The sequence below is a fragment of the Triturus cristatus genome, chromosome 4_1 (genome assembly GCF_964204655.1).
Source record: "Triturus cristatus chromosome 4_1, aTriCri1.1, whole genome shotgun sequence".
Lineage (NCBI taxonomy): Eukaryota > Metazoa > Chordata > Amphibia > Caudata > Salamandridae > Triturus > Triturus cristatus.
This window is the reverse complement of record NC_140585.1, coordinates 77,345,292-77,367,485: the sequence shown is the minus strand read 5'-3', so window position 1 is coordinate 77,367,485 and position 22,194 is coordinate 77,345,292. Positions and strand designations below refer to the sequence as shown.

Genomic DNA, 22,194 nt, shown 5'->3' with positions numbered 1-22,194 from the left:
TCCAAACCCTCCTCGACCAAGGAGAAACAGGGGCACTAATCCTCCCCGACCTCTCAGCAGCTTCGGCATTTCCCACTACACGTTCTTCAAAAGACTCCACCACATCAGCATCCGAGGGGACACGTTGAGATGGATCACATCCTTCCTCACCGGAAGAACCCAGAGGGTCAGCCTATCACTTTTCTTCTCCGAACCCAAGGATATAATTTGTGGAGTCCTCCAGGGCTCAACCCTCAGGACTACTCTCTTCAGCGGTATACCGTCTTAACATAATATCCTACACAGACGAAACCAAACTCATCCTCACCAATGACCCCACCACCACAAGGGCCAACTTCTACAATTGTATGAAAAGCGTCGCTGACTGGACGAAGAACAACTGTCTTCAGCTGAACACAAACAACACAGAAGTATTGATCATCGGCAAAACCACCAACCTGTGGAATGACTCTTTGTGGCCCCGACACCTGGGACCCACAACCACACCTGCCGACCACACCAGAAACATTGGAATTATCATCAACATCAAGCTCTCTATTAAATCACAGACCACTGCCATCTCCTATGCCTGCTTCCTCACTCTGCACATGCTACGTAAGATCTTCAAGTTGCTACCCCTTCACACGGGACGCACCATGACTCAGGCCCTATCACCAACCCACTGGACTACTCTCTAAGTAGGAATCACCACACACCTCCTGCAGAGGCCTTAAACCATATGGAATTTCGCAGCCAAACTCATCCTTGACCTCTCTCAACGAACCCACATCACACCCCACCTCAAGCAACTCCACTGGCTCCCCGTTCAGAAGATATGGCAATTCAAGCTGCTGACCCACACACACAAGGAGCTACACAACCCAGAAGCCGCCGACATCAACCACCGCCTGAACTTCCACCAATCATCGAGTACTCTAGGCTCCGCCTTCTGGTCACTTGCCCTCACCCCCACATCCACAGAAGCAGAAGTGGAGGATGCTCCTTCTCCTACATCGCAACAAAGTATACAGTTCCGGACCATCCCATCTCTTCCGGAATTTCGGAAGGCCATCAAGACCTGGCTGTTCGAAGAGCCTCTGGGACCTGCAAGCGCCTGGATACCCTACCGGGTCCCTTTATAAATGCTGTTTGATTGATATTATACATTGACAATAAATTGTATGTGTGTAAATCAACGTATACAATGTGTGACATAAGACAGTGAGGGTGACAAGGTGTAGGAACCACATGTCCTTCATAGTTCACTGTGCTATTAGGATTACAATTTATGAACTGCAAGTAACAAAAGTATCTTTGTGTTAAAAGCAGTAACCCACTTGCCCATTTATATCAAATTTAAATATGTCATCTGTGTGTTACATGATGTGCTTTGCAGGAAACATATTAACTCTCTATGCGACTTTGATTGTAAACTGAGACTAGACAAGACACAGATCTCTCCAGCAAATATGTTAACCCATAGAGTTATTTTACCATTATCATTATTATTTTAGTGAGATTCAATTGGCACACAAAACTCTCTGCAGCAGGTTTCTTAACCTCATCAGATATTTTCAAATGCATACTTTGCAACCAATTAAGCAGAACAGATTTACTGCCATGTTTATCCTTGTTGCCAATTTCTTTGTTGCAGGATTTAGAAAAATAAATGTATAAGTTGAGGCCTAGATTCTGCATCAGGGTTGCGTCACTTTTTTGGCACAACGCGACGCAAAATCTAATTTGCTAAATATTGTAATGCTCTCAAAAGTACTCATGATTGACCTGCTAAACATGTGTGAGGTCTTAAGATCTGATGTCACTTCCTGTGAGGTCATTGGTTGTAATGCCACGGACAATCTCAAGCACCGTAAAGTCACGCGCCATGATGTCGCTTGCATACTGCCTAACTTGGTTCTTCCCCGACCTTCTTTTTTTGGGGCTTGTGCGCTGACCCTCACTAAGAGTCATAACAAAAAGAGAACTGCTTTAAGGTCTGCTGGCCCATTGCCAAAATGGGGTGATAATTGAAGTACTCTATCAACAGAGGGGACAAGGGTTTTATTCAATCCTTTCCAAAGCAGGATGGAAGATTTCATCCAGAATTAGGCCTGAAGGCTTAGAACAAAGCCTTGCTTATTGAATCTTTCAGAATACTGCCCATACAAGTGGGTATCCCTCTAAAAATGAAGGTCAACTACTTGGAAACATTAGATCTGCAAGACGCATACTTTTATGTTCTGATGCATTCAGAGAGCTAGCTTTATTTAAGCTTTACATTGCAAAGTGTACACTACCAATTCCAAGCTCTCCTATTCGGCCTCTAAACATCGTCAAGGGTCTTCACTAACTAATTAGCACCTGTGGTGGCAGCATTACAGTGAATGGTAATTCTATATTTCCTTACCTTAACGAATGACTGTTATGTGCTTTCTGTGAGAAAGTACACCTTTGTTTGCGTGACACCCTCTGACCCTCGATTGTTACTGTTTAGAAGGATAACAATGTGTGTTATTATTTATAGTGCAATTCCGTCCTATCTTTCGATGATTTATTGCCGTCCTAATAGATTAGTGTTGGAGGGGCACATCACTTATACAGCATGGGCCCGATTCACAAAGGTAAATTGAGACCAAAAGATCTAAGTTTAGTCCTGAAATCTAATTTTACTAGTAGTAATGTTAGACTTTTGGTCTAAGTTTAGACCAAAAGTCTAAACTTAGACCAAAAGTCTAACTTTACTATTAGTAAAGTTAAACCTTTGGCCTAAGCTAGACTCCTGAGGCTAATTCGCATTGGCCTCCACCTATCACCTGATGAATGGCCCTGATACATGTGAAAACTGCCCCAGAGGAGAGACAATAGCATGGGTGGGAGGGCAGGTGTCTTGTTCCTCCTCACAACAGCAAATCCGATTCAACAAGGCCTCACTGGGAAGGTATCCAGCCTCTTGGGGGCCCTGTTCAGATACAACCTTGCCTTTTCCCACTGGAGGATGCTGAACACTAAAAAAGAGATTAAGTCTAAAGGTAAAAATCTTGACCAGGCAAGGGCTCCAAAAGTATCCCACCAGCGAGAGGACTTCAGTAGGTACAAAATTCTAATCTTCCCACTAAAACCACCAGCTTCACTGGGACCTCGCCCAACGCCTATCCTACATCATGGAGCCCTACTCAGCTACTGCCTGCTGCCTCGTCCGCTGAAGGATTTTGACTTTCAGAAAAAAGTATATGTTGCAAGGTAAAACCTCTGACTGGGTCGATCCAGGTTGGTGTATCAGACCCCTGCTCCATCGCAGTCAGCCTGAAATCATGCCTAGATCCCGGTCTACCACAAACAATTGACACACATTGGCGCATTTTGCTTATTGACACTATTTCTACTTTGACAATTCATATCTCCTGCTCACCTTATTAGATTTTTGTTGTTTTGGTGTCACTTTGTTCATTAAATTATTTTCTATTGTTAAAAATTGGAGTGGGATTTTTATTTTATTGTATTTCAACATAGTAACTGTTTTGGTACTTCCAAATGATCTAAACAGTTTCTTAAGTTGAGCCTACTTCCTCTGTACCATAGCTACCAGGGGTTGAGTTCAGGTTTAAATTGCTGAAACGTTTAACTGGACCTAATAAGATAGTGACCTTATTACCTGTGATGGGCTTGACCCATCCTTGGCATTTGGCTGGATTTCAGGGAGTGGAGTGGGAACAAGATGCCTTTGAGATATATTGAAATGTTTAGTCATCAGTCTTCCTTCACAATCAAGGATCCAGGAGTCTGAAATGCTTGATCTCTGGGCTTACCAAACCCCATGTATTTTCCCCTCACTCTGCTGTGATATTCAGGCCAGGGGTGTGGGTGAGTTGGGGGAGGGTTACGGGAAGGGATAAGAGTCATGAAAGGCTGTTGCTGGGGTCTTTCAGTGAAGAAACAATCCCAGCCACATTCCCTGCCATGAAAGGGCTGGCAGGAAACCCTAGAAGATGCCTGCCCAAAGGCTCATTGAAATCCAAAACCTCTTCCACTTGGGGTCAGCAGATAATGGTCCTGGACAGATTGCTTCACCGAATCCCCTGACACTAAATAACTTTGAATGAAAGGTGACTAACCAAAGATTTTTGGGAATTATCCACCCACCATGAGCGTATTATGATACAACATGTTTCAACAGTGGTTGAAGCTGCAGCAGCAGAAGACAAAGAATCAAAAACCTGACCTGCTGCTACATCATGGAAAGCTTAGTGGTGCCATTATCATATTGTAATTCTTCTGCTAGAGCATGAAACCCCTGAAGAAGAGAATGAACTGTATGAACGGCGTATTTTCCTGCTTTCAGGGTTACATTTTAAACTGTAAAAGCCCTCGTTATCGCACATTCTCCATTTATGTCTACTGCGTCAGCCGGAGCTGCATCCTCGGAGATGATTATACCACTTGACGGTAGACCAGCCATGAGGGAGTCTCCTTAATCATTGCTGGAATTTTCTTCTTGAACATTTTTAACAGGATACCTTCTGGGAAGAAACCTGGGAAAACAGGTCTTCTCCATATCTTTTTCAGACCCCTAATGGCTTAATGAACAGGCAACAGTCATTCTCTTTACAAATATATTGACAGAATAAAACATCTCCATCAACCTGTGCAACTGCCTCAGGAAAGGATCAAGTTTCACTAAGGGGTTGACTAGCTCTGTTAATTCTGACACCTAAATATATCAGAACCGCGGGGGGCGCTAGTATGCCGGCTGCAAAATGGCCGCCACCTAGTGAGGCTCTGCAGGCTGGGCATCAATCTGGCAGTTATTTGGTGGTACGGGCGAGTGCTGCAGACCCTAAAACAGAGGCGGTGGTATTCGAGAGCTGGGCCAATGGGCAGATGATGTTTGGGAGCTGATTGCCCCGAGCCTGACAAAAAATGGCGTCTTGGAGTCCGGTGGCCAGATCTGCCTCGGGAACAAGATGGCGGCCCCGTACCTCGCACTATGAGCGTCGCGCTGGTGCTGCAGAGGAGACGACTTGCTGCGGGCTTCCCACTTCACTGTGGCACGGACCTGCCTTAGCTGTCTACCTGGACATGTTGTAATCGACAGCAGGGCTGTGAATAGAGTGCGGCTGAAGGCCTGATTGGGACCCGGAACAGACTTGGGACCGAGACCAGCGCGACCCTGTGACATGCAGGTAGGCCTGCTGAGCACCTGAGAGAGCGACGGCCCCACACGTGGGTGCACACGGGGGGGGGGGGCGGCTGGGGGTTGGTGGCGAAGGCCTCCCCCTGACGGCTGGGGGCGAAGGCCTCCCCCTGACAGAGCTGCCGCGAACCCAGCCCGCCAAATTGCAGACACTTCCACCCATCAATTGTGTGTCTTTTGCTTTCTCACCGGTTGCTCAGCAGCCAGGACGGAATAGCCCAATTATCGCAGAGGTGGAATGCAACTCTCATTGGGTCTGTAACGGCCTGGCATTCCCCTGGGGAACTGCTGAACCGCCGGCCACCAGGTCTTAGGCCGGGTGGGAACCCGGTGATAGCGGCTGCGGGAGGGAGGTCCACAGAGACTATATCTAAAACATACCGCCAGGAAGCACACATTACACAACACCAAGAATTCCCAATGACACCCCCCCAGTGCACTGAGGCCTACTTGATGTCAGGGCCATGCCGCAGCTAGACTAGAGAGGTGGGACCGGGGTGCCATTTTGTGCGTGCAGGGCACCGAGTATGGGACAGAGAGGCTGGGCCGTGGGCACAGATGACAACCCTGACTGGACAGATTGGCCCCCTACTGAGGTCGTTCTGAAAATTGTAGAGTGCTGGAGGAGACCTGTTGGCGGTGAAGTGCTGGAATCTGGGATCACAGCCACTAAGGTGCCTACAAGGTGCAAACTGCACACTTTCGGTCGGTGAGGGCCATGAAGGATAAGTAGTGCTGCCGAGATGCCTGCCTGGGGGCAAGGTGGTAAGCGATGACAAGACAGCCTAAACTCTCGTTTGACCAATGCAAGCCTCCTCATGTGTGGACCCCACCAGAGGAGATCAGTCGATGGTGGATATGGCCTCTGCGCAGTCAGCGGAGCCAAACATACGTGAAATGTTCCATGAACTGAAACTGTCCCTCTCGACCATTGATCTCAAGATCGACTCCATGTCAGATCGGCTTGATTGGCACAAGGATAAGGTCTCAAGCCACGACGAGTGGATTGCGGAGGTTGAACAGTGCACTTCCACGCTCGAAGACGACCGCCACTCGAGAGAAGCTGCTCCGCATGGAGAAAGTGCTGGAGGTGATACACAGCAAGAACGAAGACCACGAAGCGAGATCGCACCGCCAAAATATGCGCATTATGGGTGTTCCGGAGACCACGGCCATGACCAGAGTCGAAGACTATGTTGAGGACATGCTTAGGGCACTGTTTGGAGACCACCTCTCACAGGTCTACATTGTAGAACGGGCCCACAGTTCCCTGGGCCCGAGGCCACCACCGGGCGCTCAGGCCAGACCAGTTATCGCGCACCTGCTGAATTACAGAGACCGCAACACTGTGTTGGAGGGCCCAGGACTCACAGGACAAGAAGTATCAGGGCAACGCAGTTTCCTCTTTACCCTAACAGTGCAGGCCATGTGGAGAGAATTTGTACCAGTGAAGAGAATGCTGCAGCAACTGGACATCAAATACTCATTCCTATATCCGGCGAAGCTTCGCATTTTTTACCAGGGCAAAACCATGTTCTTCGCTGACCATAAGGCTGCCGTCATGTTTGCTCGCTCTCTGAAACAACCAACGTCGGCTGCGAGGGTTAGAAAAGAACTACCAAAGATGACACCCCAGATGACAATGACTGAGACCCCAGGAAGTCTACGACCAGAATGACAAAGATTTGGTTTGACTGCTTGGGCGGGGAGGGGTCTGCATCACACAATTTCCCACTGCCGCGTGTTTTTTCCCTATCCCTCCCCCCCCTTTTTTTCTCTTTCCCTGTATGGACTAACTGCCATTTCTACAACTGGGGCCAGGGGCTCGGCCGGCCAGCAGGTTGATGGTAGGGATGCTCCTCCCGAACGCATTCTGTCCAGCCGCCCAGCGTATTGTTGCTGGGTATTCCCGAGCACCTAGTGCCTCTCTCAGGGATGAGTCCCTTGGACATTCTAATGGTTGGCCGCAGTTGGCCTTTTGTGTTCACAGGGTTTGGCTGTCAGCCATGTTGGGGGGGCTGAAGTGGGTAGTGGGTGGCGTTGTTGGGGTGGGACTGATTTCAGGGGACTGCAATGTACTGTGTATTCCTTCTTCCCTATTTTTTCTTCTTTTCCTTCTCTCTGGCCCTGGTGCAACAAAGAATGGTGGGGAAGGGGCCCTAAGGGGTCAGGACCTGCTTGTTACAAAGGACGGATGAGAGTATCAAAGAGATGTCTGAGATCAAAGCAGTGACAGGGACTGTGCGCGATCTGAGCGAGCAGCAACGCAGAGGCACCCAGCAAATCAGGTCTGGTACACCCCCAGTGATGGTGAAGGCCACTGCAGAGGTGAATGCGATTAAAGCAGTTACATGGAATGTGTGTGGTCTGAATGACTGTCGTAAGGTGTGTCTGGTAGCGGCATATCTGCATAGACATGGAGAGGACATCTACTTCTTACAGGAGCTTCACTTAACTAGCAGTAATTGCGCGTGGCTGCGGGCTGGCTGGATGGGACAGAAGTTCGTGTCAGGATACTCCAATTAGCTAGAGACACAGCCATAATCCTCGGGGAAGGGGCTCCCCTGGCGAACGTTTCCCGTGCTGTGCCACCCACAGGGGAGATATGTAATTGTTGCGGGCGAGATGTGGAGGCGGCCGGTTAGATTCGTATCGGTCTATGGGCAAATACAGATGACCCCTAATTCTTTAGTGAAGTCTGGAGGCTCACAGAATCACTCACACCTGGGGCCATTCTGTGGGGGGGATTTTAATGTGGTTCTGGATGCGAGGGTGGACTGGTCGGGCGATTCCCGTAGACCACACCCGAAGGCAGTGGAACAACTACAAGCCATTATGGAAGACCACGAATTGGTGGATGTCTTGCGACGTCTACACCCACTCACACATCTCCTCGGCGGGCCCAACTTGGTCCAGAATTGATTATTGGCTCACGTCGCACGATGTAGACTTGTGGACACTCACGGCCGTACATTCAGCCAGGTCCCTCTCTGACCACGCTCTAGTGCTACTGAAATTTATATTGCCGGATGCGGCTCATAAGCCCTTTTGCTGGAGACTTCCCCCAGGTGCGCCTCGAATCAGGTTTTCAGAGAATAAATCTGTGCTGATTTCATAGAATACTTTGAACTAAATAGTGGGACTGTGGAGTCGCCCTCGGTGTTATGGGAAGCCTTTAAGGCGGTTATCCGGGGCAAGTGCACAGCTAAGCAGGCGGGGGTCTTGCGCTTCCTCAGGGGAGACCTCCAATGTTTGGAAAGGGAAATTCGGAATCTCGAGGCTACGTACTTTGAGTCTAACAGCCCAGAAATCTTGAGACACATCAAAGAGAAAATAGTTGAATTTGAAGAGGCCGCACAGATTGAGACGCACAACCTGGGCAGGAAGGCACGGGCACGCCAATACGGGGAGGGGGACTGTGCTGGAAGATGTTAGCAGGGCTCCTAAAGAAGCCATGGGCCAGTGAATACATGAGTAACCTGTGCACCAGTAGCGGATTGGTGATTGCGGGGCAGGAAGCGGTGCAAGCAGAAATTATGGCATTCTACACCTCTCTGTACAAGGCTAGACAAACGGAAGCGCATGCGGATCTGCTTCCCCTCCTGGAATCGATCGAGTTAGCCTGGTTAAGAGACGGTCAGTGCAACTATCTCGATGAGCTCTATGCTGAGCAAGAGGTTATTGGGGTGATTTGAGCCATGCCTGTGGATAAAGCTCCCGGGCTGGATGGACTCACAGCTTCATTCCACAAGGAATAACTGCTGCTCCTTGTCCCCCACCTCCTCAACATGTTTGAAGAATCGCTGGAAGGGGGCTTGCTGCCCCCTCCCTCCAGGAGGCGTTGAATTTCACCATCCTCAAACCTGATAAGGACCCGTTACTGTGCGACTCCTACAAGCCTCTGTCAATGATAAATTTGGATAATAAGATACTTGCAAAACTGCTGGCATCGCGTCTACTTCCCATGTTGCCGGTGGTGTTGCGGCCTGAACAGTGTGGCTTCGTGCCCGGATGAAGTACATCCCACAATCTCTGCACCTTCTTTGCGACCATGCAGGAGGTAGATCATACTCTTCCTGCAGCAGCAGTCTTCTTGGATGCCACCACGGCCTTTGACACCTTGGAATGGCCGTACCTCTTGATGCTCCTCTCGCGCATTGACATCAGCCCTCTGTTTCTTAACAAAATTGCCCTGCTGTACTTGGCTCCAACCGCGAGACTGAGAGTCAACGGACTGGTCTCTCCTCCCCTCCCGGTGACCCGGGGCACGGGCCAGGGGTGTACGCTCTCCCCTTTGTTGTTTGTGGTGGCGACGGAGCTGCTTGCAGCCAGGCTTCAGCAGCATCACGGGCGGAGGGGACTGGATTTCACCCCTCGGGTGATCCTGGTATCGATGTATACAGATGACGTGACGCTGTATGTCCAACGGCCAGCGAAAAATCTAGACCCGCTCATCCGCTTTGGGGGCATGTCGGGTGTTACCATAAACTTGGAAAAATCCATCATCTTCCCACTCACCCAGGCTACTGATCCATTCCAGTTAGAGTTTCCAGTTAAATGGGCAGACTCCCCGGTGAAGTATCTTGGTATTTAGCTCAGCCGCAGCAATGAGAAACTATGGTCTTACAACTACAGCAGGCTAATTGAATAGTTTGAAAGCAGGCTAAATAGGTGGAAGACCCTCTCATAGTCACTAGCGAGTCGATTAGCGATCGCCAAGATGGTGGTTCTACCCAAATTTTTATGTCTTTGTTAATCTGCCGCTTCCCCTTACAGCTGCCTTTAAACGGCGACTACGCTCGAATCTGATATCGCTTGCATGGGCGGGCGGACAGTCCTGAGTTGCACTGGAAATTTTAACGCTGCCGTTTGAGCAGGGTGGGATGGGCTCAGTTTGGCTACCACTGGATATTTCTGACCCTTTTCATGGCACACACCGCCCTGGAGAGTGATAGCGCTAACCCGGCCCTCTGCACATGGTGCTTTTTGAACCCCAAAAGAGACCCCGGGCCACGGTTGATACGGTGCGATGCACGGGGGGGGGGTGGCAAGAGCTTAGGCGTAGAGCATGACTGGAGACAGTGTTTGCCCCCTCGATACCATTAATCAGACATCCAGAATTGCCCTTCACCACAGACCCTGGAGTAGGCCAAAGACTACGGAACCTGCAGCTCCATATGATGGGGTAGGCATTCCCTAATGGGGTGTTTATTACCATAGACGAGGCGCTTGGCGAAGAACTCATTTCAAGTGCTAGAGGAGTTCCTGACGAATCCCTCGCCGAGGAAACTCATTACCCGCCTGTACTCGGGAATGCAGCGCGCGTCACCGATTTGTGTTCCTCCAGCGCAGTGCGAATGGGAGAAGCTACTTGGAGGCCCGATGGAGGAGAGCATATGGGCTTACTGCTTCGCGCAGCTCAAAGCACTGTCACCCAATTATAGGCTGTGACTTATTCATTTCAAGTTTCTCCACAGGCTGTATAGGGCCCCAGTCTGGTTGTACAAGGCTGGGCTGAGTGAGGATGCAAGGTGTATGAGATGCTGTGCCACAGAGGCCTCTTTTATGCATCTAGCTTGGGAGTGCCCAGCAGTGGCTGAGTACTGGGAACAAGTCTTTGAGGTGCTGGCTGTAATATCACATGAAGACGTTGAACGCTCCCCCTAATGGCCCTGTTGGGTTACGTAAGTAGAGTATCCGTTGAGCACAGGAAGCTGGTGGCCATGCAGCTACTGCTAGCGAAAAGAGGGTGGCAATCTGTTGGGGTTGCAGGTGCTGTCCAGCCATGGCAGAGTGGTTTAAGGATGCGGCGTTCTGCCACTGCCAACTGTCCGACTGCTGAGACGTCATGCCCGCACAGTCGCAACCACAGAACATTTGGGCACCACTGCAAAGTTATTTAGAATCTCAACCCCTTGCCCAAAAGGAACCCGCATTGCCAGAGGCATAAATACTGCACATTGTACAACCTAAACCTCCATGGGCCTGTTGCTGCGATTAACAAGATATAAACTCATTAGGGCCAGAGAGAACCCTCCACCCTTTCCCCCTCCTTCCTCTGGACTCCCATTCTTCTATATTTTTCTATCTCCAATGTTCTCCTCCATGGTTAGCATGGTGCTCTGAAACCTGTCCCGCAAAAACAAAATGGTGCTTAAAATAGTGTATCGTTGTTGAAATTTGGGACTGGCATATGTTTAAAATGTATAAGACAACTAAGCGATGTTCTGCCCCTTGAAGGCATTTGCGCTGCAACATTTTAGTTTATTTTGTTTTTTTAAACACAGAGAGCCATGGTGTGTTCATTGTCGTTTAAAAATTCAATAAAAAGAAATTTTAAATTAAAAAAAAATATATATATATATATATATATATCTCAGAACCGCAGTTCTCCTTTGTCCGAATAGTCAGGGTCAATATTCTGCAGGACAGAAACCCCTGGAACCATGGATGAAGGTTGCCCTTCCCAGGCTGCAAAGGTGGCCTCTTCAGCCTTATTCATCATGGCCTGCAGCAGCTCCATGTCAGAGCCTGGCCAGGGTCCACAGCCACTGGGTTGGCTTCACCAGCAGAACTTTCTTCTGGGAGATGCTTGCGCTTAGATGTGCGCTTTACCTCCATTGAGGTGCTACCACATCAAGAGCAGAATCAAAAATGGTTTATTTTCATCTCTAGAGAACACTTGCCACGTTGCCCAGCAACTGGGCACTATACTTTATAAAATATCGCAGGACCGCTACCATGTTAGTCAGTTTACATGGTCCTGCAAATACTTAATTGAAGAAAATAAAATCACTCTTTTCAGGCCCATACAGTACTGAAAAGCAAGGATGGGCATTGGCTATCTCTTGAGCACTTAGCAGAAGAGGTAGCCTCTCCGTTGTGCCAGGTGTGCACAGCTTTCCTTCAAGAGATTTCCGTTGATCAGACATCTCCGTGAAAGATACCAGCATGCAGAAGCAGCCAGCTTTAGGGCAGTGTGACTGGTGCAGCCACACCTGGCGCTAAGCTCGGCGGGTGCTGTGTTAGAAATAGATTATTGGTTTAAAAGTACCTGCTGCAGAGTACTTTGTGTGTCCAGCAGTTTTCAGACAGCAATAAAAATGTCAAGATAACTCTGGTGATTAATGTGCTGGCTGGAGAGAGATGAGCAGGGCCGGACTGGCCGGAGCGGGCACCGGGCAATCCCCCGGTGCGCCGCACAGGTGGGGTCCGGATTTGGGCCCCGTTTTTGTTACAAGGCCGTTTTTGCAGCATAGCTGCAAAATCGGCCCTGTAACAAAATCGTCCGAAAACCGGCCTTGGCAAAGAGCTTGGTGGCACCCACGCCTTTCCCCCCGTGGGTGGGCGGGGGGGGAGGGGCAGTTGGGGGGTGGGCGGGGGGGGAGGGCAGCTGAGCACTTTGCCAGGGCCGGTTGTGGTTCCCAGTCCGGCCCTGGAGATGAGTTTCGTATAGTGACAGTTTTGGCTCATCATAAAATAGAGCAAGAGGGTGCATGTGCCTGCTACAAAGCTTTTGTCACTGAGATCTTTCTGTTACTTGCAGTTCAGAAGTTACAATCCTAGTATAGCAGAGTGACCTATGAACTGTCATCAAAGAGCTGCATGTAAACTGCATGGTATAGGTTAGAACGTTATGTTTTTTCCACAGTCGTTCATTATCCTACTGTTGCGAAAAAAAGGTTTTATTTGGGTAGAAATTCATTCTTACTAGTAAAGCCAACCCCAACCACTGTGGAACGCTTTAAATCCTGAGTTGGTGCTTCGCCACACCAAACACTCTTAAGCTATACTAGGGAGGACATGTTGTACCTACACCTTGTAATCCTCATTGTTGTATGACAATGAGGATAACATTTCCTGTAGACTGATCAACACACGTATGATTCATTATTGCTGTATAAATTGTGCGTGATGTAAAGTGCTGTGACACCCTAAACTGGTATGAGTAGTGCTATAAAACAGATGAAATGCTTGTGAGAGAGGGGCTATGGGGAGATGAGGGGCACCCTTCGAGAGTGGCAGTGAAGGAATCTGTGGTGAAGGAAGTCACTGGGAAGTATGCCAAAAAGACTGTTGCACTGGGCGCCACCAGTATTAAAGCCGACCTTAAAAGCAAGCCAATCCGCTTATACCTACAAGTGAAAAATAATGAAAGCAGGAAGGGATAAAACATAAGGCTCACTACTAAAAAAACAAAAAATAAACTTATCTAATGGAATAAAGTAATAAAAAGCAGGAAGTATTCGAGTAAAACCTTCTTGTTTAAGGTCATGTAAGAGGACGTTCAGTTGCATCCATGTTGGGAGGGGCAATGAATTTTTTTAAATGTATATGGTGAAATTTGTGCCAGGGAAAGGTGACATTCCTTCTGTGAGGACTGGGGCAAGAAATAGTGTCAAAGAAGGTAATGCAGCTGTGCGTATATATTTATTTAAAGGAAACACAATCGGATAATGGACGGAGCACCGAAACTTTTCAGACACTCACCCCTAGTCACAGATCTGGGTTGAATCCATCATCGTTCTTTAGCCCACTCTGCCACCCCAGTTTAGACCTGGCCATATGCAAATCAGTCTGACCCTGTTCCTCATGGGAACAGTCCAGCCCGAACTGCCAAGCCAGGTCTTCCCTGGACTGTAAACAAGCATCCTGGGACCGGTTTCGGGGTAACACCCCTCATCAGCAAGGCTAGCTTGAATCCAGTGGCAAAGTGAGCAACAGACCCAGGTCTGGGCATACCCTGCCAACTTAGGGCGAACAAAGCCAATACAAGGAGATGATGGACGGAGCACTGAAACATTTCAGACACTCACCCCAGTCACTATTAGATCTGGGTTATAGTTATTTATACATGCTCTTGTATATATGTAGGTAGGTACACACACGTATACAAATACACACTTTTCCAAAGTTCCCGTTGTACTTTGCCTCATTGCTTTCATCAGTAGCTCCTTGTGTGCCCCACCCAAATCACTTCTACAGATGTGACTGGTAGAGTGTGTGTGTGTGTGTGTGTGTGTGCAATGAACAGCACAATGGAGAAGATTCGAAGGTGACATCATGCAACGTGCTATCAGGGGATGTGACCTTGTACATCTCATAGAACAGTCAAAGAGAGAGAGAGAGAGTGTGTGTGTGTACACCTGTGTGTGTGTGTGTGCGTGTGTGTGTGTACATGCATGTGTGCAACATTACATAGGCTCTGCCGGAATGACAAGGCCACTCACCTTCACTGAAGAAGGTGTCCCAGATACGGAGCACGGTCGGAAAGGGCAGAGTGCGGGTGAAGAGGCAGAGAAACCACTCAGTGACGTAGAGCAGCGGGCCCACGCCATGCTTCTTCAGATGCTTGTAGACCGCAGGACAAACCTTCTTCAGCAGAGCCACGAAGACTTCCCCATCCAACTGTACGGCCTCCTGTGCAGATACAGCGAGGGGTTAGACTGGTTGAGATAGGGCATTGTTGCCAAGAGGTTAACCTCTTGATGCAACACACACAATGCATGCAAGTCACACTGCTGCACACAAACCGATACCCGCGGGGCGACGGGGTGGGTGTGACGTCTTGAAAACGTGATTTTATTCAGGCAAGGCATATACGGCACTCATCTAGTCTAAGGGTAAAATATGTAGGTACAGGATTAGAGCATCGGATGTGGTCATTCAGATTCGGCCCTCCTCAGGAGCCTCTTTTTCTAATGCAAAAATCCCCTCTTGTCAAGTATTAGAGGCTATAAGTTGGCCACTGTAAAATGTTATTTTACCGGCCACAAAGAGGATACTCAGGACAGCCGTGGCCCATCCTATTGTCCCCTCACCTTTTGGCCACTATAAATAAAGTCTGTCAGGCTGAACAAAGGTCAGCCTGATAGACACTCTTAATTTTGAGGTCAAGCAGCCAGGAGCTAGACATGTGCTAAATGTTCAGGCTCATGGCTGCTGGAGTTGAACTTTTCCGGACTGAAGAAGTCCCAGCTCCAGTGGTGTGACATCTTGAACCAGACTATATGCAAAAACAAAATACCTCTGACACCATGGATCCAATTTGTCTTTTTCTCCAGTTGGATTTTTTATTTATCCCTGGATTATACTTGAATATATGAAACGATTTTTATTTACTTTTCCCCAAAACACATTCACCCTATGCAGAACTAGCTAGACAATTACCTTCTTGCCGTATTTTTTGTGTAAAGTATGAACAAAAGACATACTTTGTACATTTAGACCATACTTACAATAAACAACCATCTATACAATTTACAAACATAAAACATATTGATGCTAACAGGCATCAAGGACTGTACATTTCAACAGACATATAATAGACCTACTCCTTTCGTAATAAACAGTACAGGGACTCCTTTCATTTCTGTCCTCAGAGTACACTAGTTTCTTGCACCAAAGGGAGGTCGCACCACTATCTTGAACCTAGTATAGGGCCGTTCGCCGTGGGCTCTATTGTGTCCAAGTCCGGGACCAAAGTTATTGCTAGGTTCTTAGAGCGAGCCTCTCAACAGTATATAACCAACGCGTTTTGAAAAATTGGATCCATGGTGTCAGAGGTATTTTGTTTTTGCATATAGTTTAGGATTCCTACCTCTGTACTCCTGAACAGAATCATTCCCCTGTTTCTTATCTGATCTTGAACCTGACAAAGCACCTCAAGGCCCTCCCTCTTGTGATGAGAGGGAGCATCATTAATTGCCTCAGACCTGGACGCTTCAGTCCTAAGCCCAGAAGTGCCCAGGACTGAATGTCAATCACTGACACCTCGTTACAGAGTGGGGTCAGCAGACTCACTGACCCCATCCCACTCTGTGACGAGTGTGGGACTGTGGCCTTTCCTCATTGGCTGATCTAAAGTTAGGAAGGCAGCAGTTCCAGCCCTGTGGGATCTCTAAGGCAGAGCTGCGCAGGTAAGTATGATTTTATTTTTAATGTTTGGTGCATGCATGCATGCATGAATATATGGAAGTGAATGTTGTGAATAGAAGTGTGTGTGTGCATGCATGTGTGAATGCATGAGTGTGAATGAATGTTTATGTGTGCACGTGTGCCCCAACTGCCACCCTCTCTGTTAATAGTGCAGGCCACTACAGACTCAGAATTAAGCATAAAAAACAAACAGGCAAGCTAAGCCTTATAAAGGCGGACCCTAGACAGGACAAGTACAAAGGCCAGGAGAGTAGCATGAACTGCAGCCTCCACTGCACTTCTTAATAAGCAGAATTGCCACAAAACACAAGTATTTTAACAAACGTAGTAGCACATGGATGTAAAGTTAGTGAATGGAACAGAAAGTCATTTTGTGCTGTAGATTGCTCTGAACACTAGCCAGAACCCAAAGGCACTGATTTAGAGTTTGGGCGGAGAGGGTACTCCGTCGCAACAGAGAGTTCTCTCTACAGCAAACTGAATGTCTTCCTCTCTGATTTACAGACAGGCAGACTTTAAGTATGTCAGCAATCAAGAACTTCATCCCTGTCGCTGACGTACTCCTTCAACAGCCTGACAGAGTAATGGCCGTTGGAGCTTTGGTCCATTTGACCACCTGCCTGATTTAGAGTGGACAAGGCAATTGAATGACCAGTTTTCACTGTCTCTCACAGTCAGATAAAAGCTGGTGGCAAGTGGAAGTGAAAACTGCAAAATTTTCCCCCACACCATGGCAGGTTACTTGCATTCTGTGGGGGTCATTATTTTTGTATTTTCAAAAACAAAATACCACTTTTGGATTTTGTTTTTGAAAATAAAAAACGGGTAAAAGTTTGACGAATTGTACCATCATGTTGATGGAACAGTTCGTCTAATTTTTAATATATTGACAGGAACCACCATGATGGCAGTTCCTGCCAATGTTAAGCGATGTCCGCTGAACTGAAGGACACTTTAAATTAGGAGTACATTTTCTCTGGGGAGTGTTTTACTCTGTCAGCCTCATGGAGGGCCCGATTCACAGAACTAACTTAAGACAAAATCCTAAACTTACTACCATTTTCGTATTCACAGAAGGCACTTGCTCATTTTGGTATTCACAGAAGACACTTACTCACTTCGGTATTCACAGAAGTTAGGAGTCCTAACTTTAGGACTCCTAAATGCCTTCTGTGAATACCGAAAGTCTTAAAATTAGGATTTTTCTCAGTTTAGGAGTCCTAAAGTTAGGACTCCTAACTCTACTACTACTAAACTGAGAAAAATCCTAATTTTAAGGCTTTCGGTATTCACAGAAGGCATTTAGGAGTCCTAAAGTTAGGAGTCCTAAGTATACTACTACTAAACTGCGAAAAATCCTAATTTTAAGACTTTCGGTATTCACAGAAGGCATTTAGGAGTCCTAAAGTTAAGACTCCTGACTTCTGTGAATACCGAAATGAGTAAGTGCCTTCTGAGAATACCAAAATGAGTAAGTGCCTTCTGTGAATACCAAAATGGTAGTAAGTTTAGGATTTTGTCTTAAGTTAGTTCTGTGAATCGGGCCCCTAGTATTTAAAGTACCCTGAGCTCTAAATCAGGCATGAATTCACTGGTATAAGAAGGCTGCTCTTTTGTACAGCAAAGCAGCAATCCTGAAATAAGAAGTCGGACTAAGTTATCAATGAGTGAAATAACTTAGTATGACAAGGACATGATAGTAAGGAGTCAAGTCAGGAAAGCATCCCAAAAACTCTTGTTCAAGATTTTAAATGACAAATACCAGAGGGTTGGAATGGACCTAACTTCCATGGGAGGAATGAGGATGAACTTAAATCTGAGGAATGGCACTGAGCTCAACAAGTGATGTGGGTAAGGACTAGCGCAGGCTGGATTAGCAGTAAAATTAGCCCAAAAGTGCCTGGGGGAATAACGCATCGTGGACATGGTTCCTTTTCACTTCTGAATCCTGACTAGGGCTGGTGGCATATGCTACTTTTGGCAATTGTCCAGTGTGATGCCCACTCCATGTCACTGGAATCAAGCTATCCTGGCTGAAGAGGGGTGAAACCCCGAAACCGGTCCTAGGATGCTTGTTTCAAGTCCTGGGAGGACCTGGCTTGGCAGTTCGGGCTGGGCTGTTCCCATGAGGCACAGGGTCAAGACTGATTTGCATGTGGCTGGGTTCAAGCTGGAATGGCATGGTGAGCAAAAAAACGATGGATTTAGGCCAAGATCTCTGTACTGGGGTGAATGTATGACATTGTTCTGCATTCTGTCCATCAACTGTTGTTTTTGCCTTTGTCACCCGAGTGGTACGGGTATGCCTAGACGTGGGTCCCGTGCTCTCCATGCCACTAGAATCAAGCTATCCTGGCTGAAGAGGGGTGAAACCCCGAAACCGGTCCTGGGATGCTTGTTTCCAGTCCAGGGAGGACCTGGCTTGGCAGTTCGGGCTGGACTGTTCCCATGAGGCACAGGGTCAAGACTGATTTGCATATGTCTGGGTTCAAACTGGAATGGCATGGTGAGCAAAAACATGATGGATTTAGGCCCAGATCTCTGTACTGGGGTGAATGTATGACATTGTTCTGCATTCTGTCCATAAACTGTTGTTTTTGCATGTGTCACCCCGAGTGGGACGGGTATGCCTAGACGTGGGTTCCGTGCTCTCCATGCCACTGGAATCAAGCTATCCTGGCTGAAGAGGGGTGAAACCCCGAAACCGGTCCTGGGATGCTTGTTTCCAGTCCAGGGAGGACCTGGCTTGGCAGTTCGGGCTGGACTGTTCCCATGAGGCACAGGGTCAAGACTGATTTGCATATGTCTGGGTTCAAACTGGAATGGCATGGTGAGCAAAAACATGATGGATTTAGGCCCAGATCTCTGTACTGGGGTGAATGTATGACATTGTTCTGCATTCTGTCCATAAACTGTTGTTTTTGCATGTGTCACCCCGAGTGGGACGGGTATGCCTAGACGTGGGTTCCGTGCTCTCCATGCCACTGGAATCAAGCTATCCTGGCTGAAGAGGGGTGAAACCCCGAAACCGGTCCTGGGATGCTTGTTTCCAGGCCAGGGAGGACCTGGCTTGGCAGTTCAAGCTGGACTGTTCCCATGAGGCACAGGGTCAAGACTGATTTGCATATGGCTGGGTTCAAACTGGAATGGCATGGTGAGCAAAAAAACGATGGATTTAGGCCCAGATCTCTGTACTGGGGTGAATGTATGACATTGTTCTGCATTCTGTCCATCAACTGTTGTTTTTGCATTTGATGCCCACTCCAGGCCAGGTTACACCTGTAGGATGTCTGGGAGATAACTCACCCTATGCCACATATACTTCAGAGCACAGCGGAGGGCTTCTTTGTCAAAAATACTCAGAAGGTAATGTATCATGACACATATCACTTTATAGACTGCCTCATTAAATAGATAAATTGATGTATATTATGTGTCTGACAGAGACTCACAAAGTATTTTGTGCTCAATGAAGCCTCCAGCCACCTCTTGTACAGCTGCCTGCAAAGCGCAGTGAGGCGCAAGAATTTAGATATTATATAAATGGTTTTGTAATCCACGTCAAACAGTGCACCACTGAATGTTTGCATATTAAACAATAATAAACAAGGTACAAATCTTCTTTTTTATTTTTCATAAATAGTTAAGACGTGACATGTAGTGAAAAAGAGCCAACAGATTTCGTTCAGTACAATGGACTTCTTCAGGGAATAGACAATCTTGCAAAGCTTATTCAAGTTATAAGTATAGATACGATGTGATCCATCAACTATAAACGATAGGCGAGGTCAGACACAAATAAGGCGACCCAGGGCAAATTGACCCAAAGCTCAACACTATAATAAGCGCTGATGCTAAGGTTCCGAACCAATATCTCCCAAAGGTATGCAAGCATATTGTTTGTAATTGATGGATCGCATTGTATCTATAATTATAACTTGAATAAGCTTTTCACAATTGTCTATTCCCTAAAGAAGTCCATTGTACTGGACAAAACGCGTTGGCTGTTCTTCACTACATGTCACGTCTAAACAATTTATGAATAATAAAAAAGAAGATTTAGAGAACACATTTTCTTGACACTAATTTTGTACCTTGTTTATTATTGTTGAATATGCAAGCATTCAGTGGTGCACCGTTTGACGTTGATTACAAATTTGTTTAGTCTGGTTGAGGACCTCCACCTTGACAGTGGGTGCTTAAACAGTGTGCACACAAACGTACTTGGGATGTTTCGCTCGTTATCATTTATTTGGGGATAGCAGGATAGGTGCAATTCGCGGTAGAAGTTTCACTGTCATATTGTTATTGATTACATAAATGGTGCATACTCATAAACTCCCTAAAGAACCAAAACAGTTAACAGCATCAGGGCAGTTACCATCTCAGGGCTGTAGTATCCAGGCAGGTATCTCTCACACATCTGCACCAGGCACCAGAAAGCTTGCTGAAAAAACGTAAAACATCGTTTAGCTTCCTCAAACAGAGAAAAGTGTGACCAGACATTTCAGACAGTAATAATATTTTAACATACTTGTAGCAGCAGACTTGTTATCAGTGTCATAGCGTTGTTAATAACAGGTGGTATTAATACCAAAGTCACTGCAATTGAATTATCCACCTGCACAGGAAGTGACATCACTGCATTTGCCTTCATCCATCTGGAAAGGAAGTGACACTACTGGTTTTCAAACTAAAACTGTCTTTTAAAGAAAAAGCCAAGCAAGGAGATTTAATTTCCCATCACCCATCAGCACAGGAAGTGACATCACGGAATCTCTCATCATCCACCTGAACAGGAAGTGATATCACTGAATTTCTCATTATCCATCTGAACAGGAAGTAAAATTACTGGTTTTGCTGCCAAAACCGTCTATGAAAGAAGAAGCCAAGCAAGAGGGCTTCATTTCCCATCACCCATCAGCACAGGAAATACATCATGGCACCCTGCACTCCTCCCCCTCCCAAGAATTACTTAATAGCAGCTGCAACACAGATGTACAGTGGACGCACCACTGGCATGCCAAAAGTGTACCAAAGGCAAGCCCTTCTGCACCTGGACTGCACACAGTGACAAGAACCCTATTCTAGTCACTGGCCAGTGATACTCGGCAGCATTCCTTAGGTGTCTCGACCCCAGAGATCATATCCCCAGCTGCTGCCACACCATGCCTCACACCGGTAGAAGCTTCACCTGAACCCACTGCCAGCTCTCCAGCAGCTACCTACCTTTAACCACCATGCAAACCCCCAACATACATGCCACAGAAGTACCAACAACACCTACACCCCATCCTACACCACACGCCACAGCAAACCCACACGTCAATACCCATTCGCATGCGTGCTACTCAACACAATATCACTCAGCAAACATACAACCAAAATGTGAGATCTACTGAGCATTGACACACCCCAGGAGCGGCCCATGCAGGTAAGCGCGGTGGGGCCGGGTGGAAGGGAGTCGACAGACGATGCTGAGGGCAATTCATTATTTATTTTATTTTCCCTCTGTCGACTCCTTAGGACTCGGCCTGACAGATCTTACCTGCATGGCCCGCACCTGCACACCCAACATCCTCTTCCTCACAGAGACTAACCTATACCCGCAATCTGCTTCCGACATTGCCATGGCATTCTTGGTGGGCTACAAGATAGCTTCACTTGACCGCCTTCACAAGCCTGGAGGAGGCCTCGATATCATCACCAAGGAATCTTTCAAAAATACAACACCCACAGAGAATGGCACCCTATTCATGAAACACCTGCACTTCAAGCTGCAAATATCTGAAAATTTCACCCTGAACAGAATCTTCACCTACCGTCTATCTGAACCATGAGCCACCTTTACCAACCTCATCATCGACTTTGTTGCTCTGCTCACAATCGGCCCCAGAACCTACATTCTCCTTGGTGACCTCAACTTTCACCTGGAAGACCGAAACGACCACTGCTCCACAGCACTCCTACAAAAGCTTAAGCCACATCGGACTCACTCAGCTCTTCTCAGAGCCAACACACACCACAGGACACACACTATACCCCATCTACACCACAAGCTACAGCATCAAATACAACTCCACCAC

The 22,194-nt window shown here is 47.3% G+C and overlaps 1 protein-coding gene across 2 annotated transcripts in view; it reads right to left on the bottom strand.

Annotated features, from left to right (window-relative positions):
- The window catches only part of TBC1D10C (TBC1 domain family member 10C), a 349,369-nt gene that overhangs the window by 38,030 nt on the left and 289,145 nt on the right, over positions 1 to 22,194 (bottom strand). For both annotated transcript variants that reach the window (XM_085651636.1, XM_085651637.1), the window contains exons 7-8: positions 20,490 to 20,555; positions 14,401 to 14,590 (exon numbers count right to left, since the gene is read on the bottom strand). In XM_085651636.1, coding sequence (XP_085507762.1) covers positions 14,401 to 14,590; positions 20,490 to 20,555 — 256 coding nt within the window. The remainder of the gene's footprint in view (positions 1 to 14,400; positions 14,591 to 20,489; positions 20,556 to 22,194) is intronic.